The 17,352-nt window shown below is 37.2% G+C and overlaps 1 protein-coding gene and 1 non-coding gene across 3 annotated transcripts in view; both read left to right on the forward strand.

Annotated features, from left to right (window-relative positions):
• LOC138691753 (serine/threonine-protein phosphatase 6 regulatory ankyrin repeat subunit B-like) overlaps positions 1 to 17,259 on the forward strand; it is a 78,113-nt gene extending 60,854 nt beyond the window's left edge. For both annotated transcript variants that reach the window (XM_069814095.1, XM_069814094.1), the window contains 2 exons: positions 3,256 to 3,327; positions 9,940 to 17,259. In XM_069814095.1, coding sequence (XP_069670196.1) covers positions 11,527 to 15,636 — 4,110 coding nt within the window. In that variant the 5' untranslated portion in view covers positions 3,256 to 3,327; positions 9,940 to 11,526 and the 3' untranslated portion in view covers positions 15,637 to 17,259. The remainder of the gene's footprint in view (positions 1 to 3,255; positions 3,328 to 9,939) is intronic.
• Positions 7,408 to 7,479, forward strand: TRNAD-GUC (transfer RNA aspartic acid (anticodon GUC)). The gene has a single exon. It is a non-coding gene; the product is annotated as a tRNA-Asp (tRNA).
• Positions 17,260 to 17,352: the final 93 nt, after the last annotated feature.

The following is a 17,352-nucleotide window of genomic DNA, read 5'->3' on the forward strand; positions in this document are numbered from 1 at the left end:
AAAAAAACAATTCTCAAATAAATTTGCATTTCTAAGAAACATAAAACATAACAATATCTATTTACTTGAGATTGCACACTTAATCTTAAACATATGAAAAGAAAATTCCTAGACTTTTAATAAGGGCCTAGAAGTCCACGCCAATTCGGAAGGCGGGTTGTCTGCTAGCGTTTGCGTCGAGAGAGACAGGTAGAGAGAGCAAGGCAACGTACAACCACAGTCTAATACTTACAGTCGCGCAACTTCAACACCTTTTTTGCCAACATGCGCGACACTAGCGCCCAAGCGGCAGGCAAGGCACTGGTAATAGGGTTGATACAATCTCGTTCAGCCAGCACGTGCTTTAAAGGGTACGAGATGTTATAAACGTTTTAATCATGCGTCGGAACAAAGGCAATGTGGGCAATGACGAAAATTGCAATAACAACAAGTTTAAATCTCCGATTTTGTCGTTCTTCAGATTCCCTAAAGACCAAGAGAAAATCATAACTCAGTCTTAACCAATAATCCACGTTGTAGGTAGCCTACGTATTGTGTTCTATAAAACATTTATTAGTTATCAGTTACCTATTTGTATGTCAAAGTAGATATCTTTTCACTATTATTTTTTTGCAGAGATCATATGTGTAAATGTGTAACCATTCCGATTTTGGATAATGTATCTAGAGTTTTTAATGCAAGTAATTCCATAATTTTTGTATTCGTGTTTTTTTCTTTATATTTTTCAGAAGTTGAATGTTATATTGCATTCAAGTAGGGATCATGGTGTTAATTTTTCAAGAATTCATGGAGTATTGTAATCCTTTTGCGAAATATTCACTTCTTGAATAAATCCGGACTGTGTCGATAAAATTTCTGATGTGTTGGTGTAGATTCATGTGGCAGACGTATTAAGTTCTCAAGAAATAAAAGAGCCTTTTTAAATTTAATATAAAAAGCAATCTTTTCTGTAATAATTTGCATGACTGTTAACTGTTATTGGTGTTGATTTTACATTCCCAGTGATTATTTGCGCCGTTCAGAGCAGAAGTGGTGTAAGTCAAAATTAAGTAATGAGGGTTAAAGTAAACATTCTGTAAAATACAGCGCAAAGTAACAATTAATATATTCTTCGTGCTATTCACTGACTACTAATAGTTTAAATAAATTCAATATTAACTGCTACTTTGCGCTGTATTTTACAGAATATTTACTTTAACCCTCATTACCCATTTTTGACTAACACCACTTATGCTCTGAAAATAAAATTAGGCCTACTTTTTTGGAGTTAATATTGAAGTTACAATTTTTTCAACAAAATTGTGTGTTCATTTATTTGTTCTCACCTACGTCATATTAACAGTAAGTGCATGTAAATTACGTATTATATAGATAGGATAAGTTAAAATTAAGTTTACGTGTGAAAACTGGAAATGTAATGTAAAATGCGGTAAACTTGCCGTAAACATTTACACCATAATATCAGCACTATTTGTGACTCAAAATAATAAAGGAAATACCGGTTCTGAAGAAATGGAAAAATAATGAACTTCATAAATCAATGTCATATTAAGGTTTAAATCCTCCCCTTTTCTTTATTTTCAAGTTTACCTCAGCGGCCGAGTTTACCCCAATTTGTGGTATGGAAAATAGTTAATTTCTCAGGAAATAGGGAGAGGAGTTCACCACGCGATGTACCCTACGAGATATGGCCTACAATTTTGAAGCTACTAATTTTGACTCTTCTCACAGGAAATATAGAGTTCCAATGATTCATAAATATATTTAGGAATGAATTGAATTAACCGTCCACGTACGAACAATTATATTATTTCAAAGCATGATACGTGATCAGGGCCAAGATTCAGTTGTAAGGAGCAGAAAGAATTACGTTTATTCCCAGCTTCTGAAACTTGTAGATTAACTGCGGTTGAAATTCTTCTAGGATTCTAAAGTAAAATTAATAAGAACATATACACTTACTGAATAGCATAAAAATATAAAATAAATTACGCAAAACCCGTTTTCTGATGTATTATCATATGTCGTGTGCACACTGTTAACTTGCCTGCCGCTAGAGGGCTATTGTCGCGCCAGCTGTCAAATGTTGGCATATTTTATACGTATGAGTTGCGTGACTGTAAGTATTAGACTGTGGTACAACATTGCCACATCGTACTTCACGCACGTGCAATACAAATAGCGCAGGAGAGAATTTAAATTATCAAAAGACAATAATGACCTTAGCCGTTGATTACTGTAAGCAAACAAACCCTCTTTCCTTCACTAACAATATTCTTTGCACGTTTCTCAATCCCACACCACATGCTTCTGCAGTCGTTTCCTGCCCGTTGGCAACGTTGCTGCCAGCATCAAGATGGCCGGCAGCATTCTGCTCGTTAACGTTTTTATAATAATTATACACCTTAAACACTATTTTCCGCGCCTGCTTGTGTAATACTTGTGTTTTTACAGTCTCTTCCATTTATTTATCTTACATACACACAGTAATTGTTAGTTTTACTTATTCAATGTATTGAAACACTCGCACGTAAACAAACGAACTCAGGAACTGCTTGTTATAGACTGATTCTGATTGGTTCTACTGTACAAGCTTGTGATGTCACATACCAGAAATGCTACAGCGCATATAGAAGCTAACCGCCTTCCGAAATGACGTCTAGTCTAGTAATTAAATAAATATTAGGAAACACTGAAAGGTAGAGATGTTTCAAATAGGCTACTTGATTGTTTATACATATTATAACAGTTGCCAAAGTAAATAAAAGTTCAGTCAGGTATAAACAAATGTGGTGATTCAAGGCTGTTTGATTTCGGGACTTCGGGAGTCATCAGTAACGAGTCTCGGAACACTCACAACCAGTCTTTACGTCAAGGACACGACGTAATAATGCGGGTTTTCGGCTTTGCGGGTGCTGTTAGTCTCGCTTTCTCGATCGTTGTTCATCTCTAATCTAAACATATACAAAGTAGACAGATTTTCACAATAAATTTTGAAATGTAAACCAATGGGAAGTCTGGACATAGGCAGGCTTGGTAAAAGTGGAACTGGTCATGGAGGTACTGTTGTTTAAGCCCTAACCAGAATAAAACCTAGACTCAAATTTATTCGTCACCACGTCACATTTTGCACGTTTTACTAATAAAGATTTTCTATATTGTGTTTTCTGAGTTTTCAATTTAACACTGTCCCATAATGTTCTTCTTCTATGAACTGCTAACATGAAATAATTGATAATAAATTAATGTTTACAGATTAATTGAAACAACTTAGCCACATCAGTGAGAGCCCCACCTGCGATAGAAATGGCCATGAGAGAAAAAGCTGTAAGTATCTGACTCAGACAAGACACAAGACTGTTTAGCCTGGTAATATTATCTTGCATTTGCAACTAATGTTTAGCAGCAAATCTAGTCTTTCAGGTAAGGCTCCCTGTAAAGGAGACTTGAATAATTTCGAGGGAAAAATTGTTCCGGGGCCGGGTATCGATCCCGGGACCTCTGGTTGAACGTACCAGCGCTCTTTCCAACTGAGCTACCCGGGAACTCCACCCGACACGGTCTCAACTTTTCCCTCTATATCCACACAACTCGCGTGGGCAGACGAAACGCCAGAGACCCACATCGAGTGCACACATTCTCTGTGTGGCTTGGAATTGTGGTTTTCTGTTAACGTACACAGTGACGTATATATTATACAAATCTAGTCTTTTAGGTAAGGCTCCCTGTAAAGCAGATTTGAATAATTTCAAGGGAAAAATTGTTGGGGGGCCGGGTATCGATCCCGGGACCACTGGTTGAACGTACCAGCGCTCTTTCCAACTGAGCTACCCGGGAACTCCACCCGACATCGTCTCCACTTTTCCCTCTATATCCACACAACTCGCGTGGGCTGACGAAACGCCAGAGACCCACATCGAGTGCACACATTCTCTGTGTGGCTTGGATTTGTGGTTTTCTGTTAACGTACACAATGACGTATATATTATGCAAATCGAGTCTTTCAGGTAAGGCTCCCTGTAAAGCAGATTTGAATAATTTCAAGGGAAAAATTGTTGGGGGGCCGGGTATCGATACCGGGACCTCTGGTTGAACGTACCAGCGCTCTTTCCAACCGAGCTACCCGGGAACTCCACCCGACACCGTCTCAACTTTTCCCTTTATATCCACACAACTCGCGTGGGCTGACGAAACGCCAGAGACCCACATCGAGTGCACACATTCTCTGTGTGGCTTGGAATTGTGGTTTTCTGTTAACGTACACAGTGACGTATATATTATGCAAATCTAGTCTTTCAGGTAAGGCTCCCTGTAAAGCAGATTTGAATAAGTTCAAGGGAAAATGGGCCGGGTATCGATCCCGGGACCTCTGGTTGAATGTACCAGCGCTCTTTCCAACTGAGCTACCCGGGAACTCCACCCGACACCGTCTCAACTTTTCCCTCTATATCCACACAACTCGCGTGGGCTGACGAAACGCCAGAGACCCACATCGAGTGCACACATTCTCTGTGTGGCTTGGATTTGTGGTTTTCTGTTAACGTACACAGTGACGTATATATTATGCAAATCTAGTCTTTCAGGTAAGACTCCCTGTAAAGCAGATTTGAATAATTTCAAGGGAAAAAGGGCCGAGTATCGATCCCGGGACCTCTGGTTGAACGTACCAGCGCTCTTTCCAACTGAGCTACCCGGGAACTCCACCCGACACCGTCTCAACTTTTCCCTCTATATCCACACAACTCGCGTGGGCTGACGAAACGCCAGAGACCCACATCGAGTGCACACATTCTCTGAGTGGCTTGGATTTGTGGTTTTCTGTTAACGTACACAGTGACGTATATATTATGCAAATCTAGTCTTTCAGGTAAGGCTCCCTGTAAAGCAGATTTGAATAATTTCAAGGGAAAAATTGTTGGGGGGCCGGGTATCGATCCCGGGACCTCTGGTTGAACGTACAAGCGCTCTTTCTAACTGAGCTACCTGGCAGCTTTAAGAGGAAGCATTATAGAACTATAGAACCCGTTATACTGCAGACAGATTCTTTTGGATCTGTGGAGGGACAGATGAAGGTCAGAATCCATTTTTTTTCTTCGACTTTAGAAGTGTGTTGCATGTAAGACGACTTGTAATAAACGAGTCTGCCAAAATTCTGGTTTTTTGCTTTACTACTTATTCTGATGTACATACGAGTACCAACATTACCATTATTATCAGCAAACTAGTATTATCAGTGGTATCGGTACTACTAAGAGAATCTTTTGGATTAATTCGTCTAACACTCTTGCAGTAACAGTAGGAGCTAAGGTTGAGTCGAATTTACCGTCTTCTTCCTTGAAATGTTTTTCAAAATTGAAAATAACATGTTCTGCTTGTTTATGAATAGGTTATGTGAAGTCTGTATTGTCTGATGGTTCATTAAATGTTTCCTTTGGCCTGCACATAATTATTTCAATATTCTTTCCCGTAGTTTAACCTCTCCCTTTTAGGTTCATTTACACGACCCACACCACACGGGCCTTACAGGGCCGCGACCTGTCGGGAGAGGAATTAATCTATGGATCACATACATACTTTTTTGACCACACAAGGACATGGAGGACCTCCCCGGACGAGGGATCAGCTCAGTGCCAGGGCCACCTCCGATACAACACAAACATTTGAGACATTACACAGCATTCACTCATACATATGAAAGGATTAAGGGAAGGATCGCCGTCCATGGCCGGACTTTTAAGAGGTACAATCCTGGCATTTGCCCAGAAATAACTGAGGAAACCATGAAAAACCTCAGTTAGGATTGCCGGCCCATGGGATCGAACCCCAGACCTCCCAAATGCAAAGCTAGGCAACTCATAATAATAATAATAATAATAATAATAATAATAATAATAATAATAATAATAATAATAATAATAATTTATTATTAATTGTTTGGCAATGTCTCAGAAGACGGGCACCTGCTTGGATGTAGTATTACGAACTGTTTTACTTCAGAGTTAAATGTTGGTGATTTTTATTTAGTTATTTTTATATGTTCTAGGTTTTTATACAAGATGTCGCCGTGATGTTCTTTCATTGTGATTGGTTATAGTTGTCATTTGTTCTAGAATTTTAGTTAATTTTGAACTGGTAATGATGATGTTAGTTGTTCTTGGTTGTTTGACGTGAGTGGTGTTATACTATGTCTGATGGCTGAAGCTATTGAAAGTTTGTCATTTTGTAATATTTGTGAAAGATGTGTGAACATAGAACAGAGTATTAAATTTTGTGTCGATTTTGGTTTAGTTCTTTCGTTGTTGAATAAGAATTGTGTCGTTTATTATTAAATTATTTATTGAATTTTGAGAGATTTTTGTAGAGTATTATTTGTTCTGTATACGATGTTGTAATTTAATTTCTTCAATGAGTTTGCAATCTTGTGTGTGTTTTTGTTTTCGTATGTTAATGTGATGTATTTTTTGTGTTGTTTTGTTTTTGTTGTATTCTTATGTTTCTTGTGATTATGTTTTGTCTTACGTATTATGTTGTTTATTATGTTAAGGTTGTATCCGTTTTCTTGTGCTTGTGTATTTGATTGTGTTTAGTTCTTCGTTGTAATCCTGTTGGTTCATTGGTATGTTGAGTAGTCTGTGTACCATTGTTCGGAATGTAGCTTGTTTGTGTTGTGTTGTGTTGGGTGGTTGGATGTGTTGTGTATATGTGTTGTTGTTGTTGGTTTTTTGTACACTTTGAATGTGTTTGTTGTCGGCTTTTGTTATTGTGATGTCTAGAAAATTTTAGGAATTTGGTTTTTTTTTTTTTTTTCAATTTCTAATTTGTAATGTAGCTTTGGGTGTATCTTGTTTATATGTTGATCAACATATATATGTTTTTCCCCTTTATGAAAACAGCAATGATTAATTTAATGAAAACACAAAACATTTTGAAACTCTAAAAATTAATGAAAACACTTCACTCTTAATGTAACATTTGTGAGTAAATGTAAATAACTTTATTTATTAAAAACAATTTCCTATGAATTTACCTTAATTAAGTCATTTACAGAGTAGAAAGGATTACTTAAAAGCCAATTATAAAATCTAGTTTTGAAACTAGTGGTTGGTATTTTATAATATTGACTGGGAAACTTATTGAATAATTTCGAGGGAAAAATTGTTCCGGAGCCGGGTATCGAACCCGCGACCTTTGGCTTGACGTACCCTCGAAATTATTCAAATCAACTTTACAGGGAGTTATACCTGAAAATCTTGATTTGCATAATACACGTCACTGTTCGTTAACAGAAAACCACAATTTAAGTCACACGGAGTTAGTGTGCACTCGAAGTTGGTTGCTTGACGGTTGTCAGCCCACTTTGAGGTCTGTGGATATAGAGGGAGAAATTGGATCGGTGTCGGTTAGAGTTCCCGAGTAGCTCAGTGGTAGAGCGTTGGTACGTCAAGCCAAAGGTCCCGGGTTCGATACCCGGCTCCGGAACAATTTTTCCCTCGAAGTTATTCAAATCAACTTTACAGAGAGTTATACCTGAAAATCTTGATTTGCGGGAAACTTATTATATAATTTCATCCCCATGACAGCAAAATTTGTACTGTACTAGTTTTATATAATCTACAGCATGGAATATTAATTTGTTCACTATTTCTAATTTTATGATCATGTATATTGAGTAATATCTATATCTTGTCGAGTATAAAGGACTACGTCGTATATATATATATAAATTTATGACTGTTAATATCTCTGATTGTTTGAAAAGTGATCTACAATGTTCAAGATAGTTTGATTGACACAGATTTCTAATGGCTTTCTTTTGCAAAATCAAGAAACTCCCAATTTTGCTACCATTTCCCCAGAAAATTAAAGCATATCGAATTATTGACTGTAAGAACGAAAAGTAGGCTCATCCTAAATTATTTTGAGAAACGCAAGTCACTAATTTCTTTAATAAAAATATAAATCATGATAACTATTCGATATGTTTTCCCCATGTCAAACTGGAGTAAGATATTTTACTATCAACTTCAAATTAGTGTAACTCTGAAAATAATAAGATTAGGACACATGTTTATATTATATTTCTTGCTCAGAATGTATAATGGTATGTGTATGTGGCAATCTCAAGAAACTTCAAGCTCGACTAAGTCGTGTTCGACCACATCGGGAGAAGCAGGATGTTCTGCTATTGCACGACAACGCATGGCCACAAGTCAGTCACAAAACCATAGACGACATCAGAAAACTTTGATGGACAACACTGAAACATCCACCTTACAGTCCTGATATGGCACCATGCGATTACAATCTCTTTGGCAAACTGAATGAATCCCTTCACGGGACAAGGTTTGAGGATGACAACTCCTTCGTGCACGCTGCTGAAAAGTGGCTCAGACGTGTTGGTCCATACTTTTATCATGCAGGTAGACAGACTCTCGTTCCAAGGTGGCGGAAGGCAGTCCCCATCCGGGGGATTATGTGGAAATGTGACATTTTGTTTCTAGAAGGTGTAGCTACATTCTGTGAAAATAGCAAAGCTGTAGGCTGGGCTAAAAATGTAATTTTAAATGAATGTTGTGCATTACTTTTGGGGTTATCTTCACATGTGTTGTTACTGCAATCTTTTGGGTGTATTCCAAGTTACCATTGATGAAATGCAGAGATAAGACACTTCAGTAGTTGAGTTGTAGTTAGTATTTGTCAATGTAAGAACTTCAATTGAAGATAGAATAGCTTCGAAATGTCTTCCTTTGTAAGTAAAAAATATTCTGTCCAAATGGATTGAAGAATGTCCTAAAGATGTATGTACAAACTTCAGCCAACAAATTTCACAGTTTTATTCTTTGTGCCTAAAATATTTGAACTTGGTGGTTGAACAGTTAACGAATTTTCTCCATTCAATTGTATGAGCCTGAATGGTCCAATAATTTGGAAAACAATTTGAACTTGCTATTCATTGTGTTATTTCAAGGAGAGTGCGTACTGATGATACAAAATGTTTCGACGATTTTTTGCCATCTAGAACGATTTCTGAAAAAGAAAATGAAGCTGATAATCAGTTCTGTTTCAAATTAGCACATGAAAAATGGGCTCGCTATTTCAGTACATGTGAAAATTTTATTAATCACCATGAATTGTTGAAAGTTGTCCAGTTTTGTTTTGCTATTCGAGCTTATAATGACAATGTTGAGAGAGTATTTTCTCTAATGCAGATGCAGTGGTCCAACGAAAAACAAGCGAACTTCTGATTCTGTTAAGAACATTTTAATTCTTCAGTATAACTTAAAACATATTCTTGTAAACAATTTCACAATTATGTGAAAGGAATTCCAAAATTGTTGAGTAAAGCAGGATCATCTAATAAATAAAAATTGACAGAAACAAAAAAAAAAAAATATTCATATACTTCATTGAGCTATATTTTGATATATATATGCAACAAGTTTCATTAAATTGTCTGAAATTAATATGAAGGTATATTTAAGCATAATATTTTAGCAGGTATATTTATTTTCGTATAAAAATGTAATTGGTATGTTAATTTGTTTAAGTTATGAAAAAGAGTTCCCTTTTTTATGACACAAAGAATGATAACTCTGCCTTCTATGCCACTGTGACCCATCACTTAGATGAGTTTTACTTCACCATGTTCTGCACCATGAGTATTATAATGTTTTGCACGTCGCATAATTCCAAACTGATGGAGGAATTGAATATTAAAGACAGGATATTTTCATATTAATATATAGAACTCTTCAATATTTAAGGCAATATTACACTGCATGGAATTGTAAAATAATTATACATATACTAGTTGGATATATAAATTTTACTAGCTACATTACATGTATGACTCATTTAACAGGTTATATACAGTATATGTCAAAGTAGTGAGTCTAAAGCATCTTACACAGATACTGCTTATGTTTTGTTTATTTACAGGATTACGAGAAGACTGATGGAGCCTGCAGAATTGAAGGGTATATGTATGAAGTCAAAATGGCTGGACTTATTTTCCTTAGACTAATCAATGAAAGAAAAAGTTTCCATATTGCCTCCAATATGGATGCGGCTGGAAAGTTCGATGATTTAGTGCTGAGCATTGATGGTAAAGTAGCTTTTGTACAGTTCAAACATAAGCTAGGGGCACAAACCTCAGCAGAAAAGAGGTACACATTATGCAGAATCTTCGCAATGAAGAAGCACTACAGTTCGTACTACGATCTCAAGAAGAATTGGGAAAAGAAAACTGATCTACAACAGTGGGGTCCATTCCGCGATGTTCAGTTTGTTGTTTACACAAATGCTGTTGTGGCTGTAGGTGAAGCTGTTGATACTGACGTCCAGAATGTTCTCATGACAGGAGGAAAATGCTTACGTTTCTCTGAAAATGACTTCCCCGAGTTGAAGAACGAGCCTGACTTCAACCAGTTCCTCCATCAGTTCAGGTTATACACAAAACAAGCAAGTGAGAAGGAGCTCGATTTCTTAATCAGAACTGAACTTGTTAGGGCATTGGGGACGGATTCTCAGTTCCAGAAATTTCTGACTAATATAACGAACTGGATGGAAGACCCGGGTTCTTACCTCACGGAAAATGTTGAGTTTTGGACGAATATAGTGAAGTGCAGTGTCGATGACTTAAATAAAGCAAAAATAGATCAGCTTGCAAAATTTAATCTGCAATTTGATGAAAGAGAGTTAAACTTATTTAGACAGCAGTTACCTGAGGGCGGAGGACTTCTGAGTGTTCAGAATTCTAACGTTCTCACTTGTCTCAAAGTTCACCAAAGTATTGACAAGAAGATTCTGGTAGATGCCATCGTATTGGAGGATAGAATGAGTGAAGTGTTGGCCTTGTGGGGTCGGTGGTCTGAATGTGATGTACTTGTAATTGATGGCTGGGTTGAGACAATAGGAAAGATAATCGACTCTTTAGGTTCAAGAAAGACTCTTGTTGTGATTCATGACAGTGATAAGTTGTGGCAATTAAAACCTCTCAGTCACGAAGATGAGTTTCATTTTCGTCAATTGAATGAGGAGTCAAAGAAACATGTATTAGATTGTAAAATAAATTTCCAAGGTGAGTCCATGAAACTTAACATATTAGTTGACGACGCAACATTCGACGAAGTAGCGAACGCTGAAATTGTAACTCACTTGGTCTCTGGAATTAGTGAAAGCATTGGAGATAAACTCCCTCAACAAAATGACCACTATATACCTCGTAAATTTTCTAATAGAGAACATGTGAGCAACACAATATTTTCTGATGATTGAGACTGCTTAGTTGTAAGTGGAGTTTCACTGCAGACTCTGAGGAACATAGTCCAGCCTGAGAAAGAAGTAGAGCTATTTGATGAAACGAAACTTTCTGAAAAATGTGTGTGTCGCTGTTTTGTAATTGGAGGAAAAGAGGATTTCGAGAAGGCCAAAAACGTATTCAAAAGAGTCCATTGGCTTCATAAAGTAGAAACTGGTTTTATTTGGAAAGAGTGTGGCAGTGTGTCCTATATTAAGTCTCACTTAATGGATGTGACCTCGATCAGAGGCCTTCAGGAAGTGATGCTCCTCCCTGACAAGGTCAAGTTGCTTGTGGCTCACCCTGGAATGGGAAAATCAACAGAAGTTGTGAATTTAGCTCAGGAATTCAAGCGACGTGAACCAGCATATTGGGTGGTCACCGTAGTTCTGAATGAGCATACTGATTATCTGAGTAACTGTGGAGATTCAGCAGTTGAACTTCTGTTACAGGCAGGGAAGTTCACAAGTGACTTCGCTACATCACTGTTCAAACACGAGTTACATAATGGTGGCAATGTTGTGATACTGATAGATGGGTTTGATGAAATCAGCCCAGATTATGCAGAGAAGGTCGTGCACATGTTTAGGCAACTTATCATCGAGTGCAAATTTAAACAGATTTGGATCACTTCTCGTTCTTTAATGAAGGACATGCTGGAAGAAAAGTTCTCCTGTCTTTCGTTTGAACTGCAGCCTTTCACAAAACAGGATCAACGTGATTTTCTTGCTAATCTTTGGAATGATATAAATGTTGGTGCATATAACTTAGACATATTTATTACCAATTTGTTGGAAGTGACAGGGAATTCGTTAAATGACAAACTTGGCCAATTCACAGAAATTCCTCTGCAAACTTTCATGCTGGCTGAAGTATTTCGTAGTGAAGCTAATCATTTTTGTCAGTCAAATGAGATGAAGTTCGACAGCAAACTGGATTTGTTGGAATTGTATAACAGATTCGTGGATAGAAAGTGGAATATCTTTGTTTATGAAAAGGGGCGAGTAGATGCAACAAATTTGGTGCAGCATCGGTTACTGCAACTGCACAAGGAAGAGTATGAGAAAGACCATATGGCATGTGCCGTGCATTCCTTGCTGAAGACTGAAGACTTTAACAAACTACATTTCTCCAAGGATGTTATGAGACGAGTTGAAGGTTTCCAGGACCAATTTAGAAATGGATATGAGAAAATTGGAATTGTTGCTCAAATTGTAAATTCCACAGCAGTGTTCACTCACAGAACATTTCTAGAGTTCTTTGCCGCAAATTGGTTCACAAAATATTTCAAAGATGAAAGAGAATTTATAGAAGAGATATTATTTAGAGAAGAGTTCGTAATCGTGAGAGAATTTTTTGATAGAATTCTAGCAGAAGGATTTGAATTGCATACTGCCATTCTAAATGAAGACAAAAAATATGTACTCGAATTGTTGTCTTCCCCTGAATGTGATGTGAAAGAAAAGGATAAGGGTGGCAGGACACCCTTGCACTTGGGAGTTATCAATTACACTGAAAGTCATGACTTTTCACCAAATAAAGTTATATGTGAAATCCTAGAGCTATTATTGCAGAATCATTGTGATTGTAGAGCAGAAGAGGGAGTGTTCCACTGGCGACCGCTGACACTTGCTGACAAGATACAAGCGTGGTCAGCTGTTGACATGCTGCTGGGCAGTCGTGCTAAAAGTAGCGACATGATATTCACTATGGAATTGATCAAGGGTGAAGAGGGTAATGAGTTTTTGTCCAGACTTTTGAAAATTGTTGCATTACAGGGATATATGAATATTGCGAAATTGATGTTTAAATATGGAATATGTGTGAATCATCCCATTAAAACATATGTTAATGTTAATGTATATCGGAGATATGTTACTGCCACAATGTTACACATTGCATCTTCTGCGGGACAAATGAAGCTCGTCGAATTTTTGCTCGAGGCTGAAGAAACGCAAGGATTTATAAACAAAAGCACTCTGGCGTGGGCTCTTCCCCTACGTCATCTAGAAACAGAGGAGACTTCGACACTTACAGTCAAAATGCGTTTAGAATCAAGAGACTCTGATTACAAAACACCTTTGTCATGGGCTGCTTACAAAGGTGATCTAGAAATGGTGAGCTTGCTAGTTGAGAAAGGTGCAGATGTTAATGTATACGATTCGTGGAAATTAACTCCTTTTTATTATGCAATTACTGGTTGCCATTTGAATGTTGTGCAGTTCTTAATAGAAAATGGCGCTGATGTTAATGCATTTAATAATAATAGTGACAGTCCAATACTCGCTGCTGCTGCAAAACGAGATAATGTGGATGTTGTGAAACTCCTGTTGGATAAAGGCGCTGATGTTAATGCATGTAACAAGAATGGTGAAAGTCCAATACTCGCTGCTGCTGCGAAACGAGGTAATGTGGATGTTGTGAAACTACTATTGGATAAAGGCGCTGATGTTAATGCATGTAACAAGAATGGTGAAAGTCCAATACTCGCTGCTGCTGCGATACGAGATAATGTGGATGTTGTGAAACTCCTATTGGATAAAGGCGCTGATCTTAATGCATGTAACAAGAATGGTGAAAGTCCAATACTCGCTGCTGCTGCTGCGAAACGAGATAATGTGGATGTTGTGAAACTCCTATTGGATAAAGGCGCTGATGTTAATGCAGGTAACAAGAATGGTGAAAGTCCAATACTTGCTGCTGCGAAACGAGATAATGTGGATGTTGTGAAACTCCTGTTGGATAAAGGCGCTGATGTTAATGCATGTAACAAGAATGGTGATAGTCCAATACTTGCTGCTGCGAAAGGAGTTAATGTGGAAGTTGTGAAACTGCTGTTGGATAAAGGTGCTGATGTTAATGCATGTAACAAGAATGGTGATAGTACAATATTTGCTGCTGCGAAAGGAGTTAATGTGGATGTTGTGAAACTCCTGTTGGATAAAGGTGCTGATGTTAATGCATGTAACAAGAATGGTGAAAGTTCAATACTCGCTGCTGCTGTAAAACGAGATAATGTGGATCTTGTGAAACTCCTATTGGATAAAGGCCCTGATGTTAATGCATGTAACAAGAATGGTGAAAGTGGTATACGCGCTGCTGCGGAACGAAATAATTTGGTTGTTGTGAAACTCCTAATGGATAAAGGCGCTGATATTAATGCATGTAACCAGAAAGGTGAAAGTGCAATATTTGCTGCAATACAACGACGTAATGGGGATATGGTGAGATTCCTAATGGATATAGGCGCTGATGTTAATGCATGTAACAAGAATGGTGACAGTGCAATATTCGTTGCTACAGAAAGAGCTAATTTCCAAATGGTGAGATTCCTAATCGATGAGGGTCTCGATGTTAATGCATGTAACAAGAAAGGTGAAAGTTCAATATTCAGTACTGCGAAACGATATGGGGATGTTCTGAAATTCCGAATGGGTAAAAGCGCTGATGTTAATGCATGTACATCTGGTGAAAGTCCAATATTCGCTGCAGTGGAAGGAGATAATGTGGATGTTCTGAAATACATATTGGATGAAGGTGCCGATGTTAATGCACGTAACAATTGTGGTGACAGTCCAATATTCGCTGCTGTGAAGCGAGGTAATTTGGATATTGTGAGAGTGCTAATGGATAAAGGAGCTGATGTTAATGCATGTAACATTTATAATGAGAGTCCAATATTCCTTGCTGTGGAACAAGGAAATTTGGATGTTATGCGATTCCTAATTGATAAAGGCGCTAATGTTAATGTATGTAAAAAGTATGGTTACAGTCCAATATTCACTGCTGTGGTACAAGGAAATGTGGATGTTGTGAGACTCCTAATAGATAAAGGAGCTGATGTTAATGCATGTAACATTTATAATGAGAGTCCAATATTCCTTGCTGTGGTACAAGGAAATGTGGATGTTGTGAGACTCCTAATGGATAATGGTGCTGATGTTAATGCATGTAACTTGTATGGTGAGAATCCAATATTCACTGCTGTGGAACAAGGAAATGTGGATTTTCTTCGACTCCTAATGGATAAAGATGCTGATGTTAATGCATGTAACAAGTCTGGTAGAAGTCCATTATTCGCTGCTGTGAAAGAAGGTAATGTGGATGTTATGACACTCCTAATGGATAAAGGCGCTGATGTTAATGTATGTAACATTTATGGTGAGAGTCCAATATTCACTGCTGCGAGACAACGAAATGTGGATGTTGTGAGACTCCTAATGGATAAAGGAGCTGATGTCAATGCATGTAACATGAATGGTGATAACCCATTGTCAGTTGCACGAAAGAAAGGTAACCTAGATATTGTAGAGATCTTGTATAAAGCGCAGTGCTGATGTTAAATTAAGTAAGAATAATTATTATGGGTTTCCATTCTTTGTAGCATTCGACATAGAAGTGGAAAAATAATAAATGTAGTGTTCCAGCCAAAGTGTCTCCATGCATTTAACTTGTTCACATTTCTGTGTGTTGGGGAGAGCACAGGACTTTTAACTGAAATGCATTTGCAGGCTTTGTTTCAGTGATTAAACAGTCACTCTGAAGAATGGTCAACTTCATATTCATTGCAATTTATATTGCAACTAGAATCAGTACCATTCCCAATTGTAAGAATATTGTGTCATAGTTCTAAGTCATTGTTAAGTAGTTTATCCAGTGAGAAAAAATTATAAAACTATAAACTTGTTCATACAAACAGTAAAATTTAAGCAGTTTCATATTATAATAATGTGATACTGGCATTACAATATAATTATGCAGCTGCACATTTTCCTTTTACTCTTGCCGCGACCGCGTCAATGCGATAACAAAACAATATCCGACTTCCACAAGGTGTTCAAGAACAAACTTCAGAAAAGATTTACCAATAAGTGGTTTAAAAACAAATTTCACTGTAAAAAAATGAGTGAGAAAATGCCGCCCTTCTGGAAATTGTCCCCCTAGGAAACTGCCTGGGTTGCCTAGGCCTAAATCCGGCACTGCCCCTAAGACATCTCAAAACAATTGATAGACAACCAGTCCCATGGACGGAAATGTACGATATTGTATTGTGTTATAAGTTTTGTATAACAGAATATTGCAAATGTAGCCCAACTAACCTCATTGTTTGTTACAAAAATAAAATGTTGGAAATTTAATAGACATTAATACTACTTAGTATTTATATCGTTTATTTGACAAAAAAAAAATGCAATAATAAAATTATTATATTTCGTAGTTCTTATAAATTACTGCAGATATACTCTACTAGAACAGCTGTCATGGTTCCATTTGCATTATGGTCTGGGATTTTTCAAACAACTAATTTCGGAACAATGTAACAGTTAGGTGATCGTTACATTCTGTCAGTTGCATGTTGTCATTTTGAAATTGTTCTTTCGAACTTACTAGTATAGTGGAAGGCCTTCGTTTTTCATGAATGTTTGTAAAAACTATTAGGCAATCAAAGGTGATTTAATATGTTTGTACATAGACCTACTGTATTGTACGTTATTCGTCTTCTGTGCCCACCCCTTCCTCGGCGATGCAATCAGTGCCGAGCGATAATCAGTGACTTGTAGACAGAGGACGTGGTGTAAGCAGCCGGTTGAGTACAAACGCTTTACTTGTCTTTAAGCATTGGAGGAACACACAGCAGATACCCTACAAGTTTCAACTTAAAGTTTTGTCTGACAAGTATTATTCAAGATCCACTTTCACAAATGAAATGATTTTGAAAGTAACTAGTCGTGGATAGAGGGGATTTTGAACCTAACAGTGATTTCAGCAAGCCTTTTGCATGAAATTTAGTGACTTTTGGAACTTAAAGAAATATAATTCAATAAAACTTATATTTGGCCATGTATTGGTGCGCATAACTCAGTTGTGGAAATATGTCCTTAAACAGTTTTAAATATAGAGTACTCTTGTAACATGTGTTAGTATTTGTTATTTTGCATTATATTTTGTGTACAAATTGCTGTATTGTGTATTTCTTTAGTACTTGTGGTCATTGGTTTTTTTTTTATGATGAGTGGGGAAGATTTATTTTTGTTAATTGTGTTCATGATTGG

Source organism: Periplaneta americana, chromosome 16 (assembly GCF_040183065.1).
Source record: "Periplaneta americana isolate PAMFEO1 chromosome 16, P.americana_PAMFEO1_priV1, whole genome shotgun sequence".
Taxonomy (NCBI): domain Eukaryota; kingdom Metazoa; phylum Arthropoda; class Insecta; order Blattodea; family Blattidae; genus Periplaneta; species Periplaneta americana.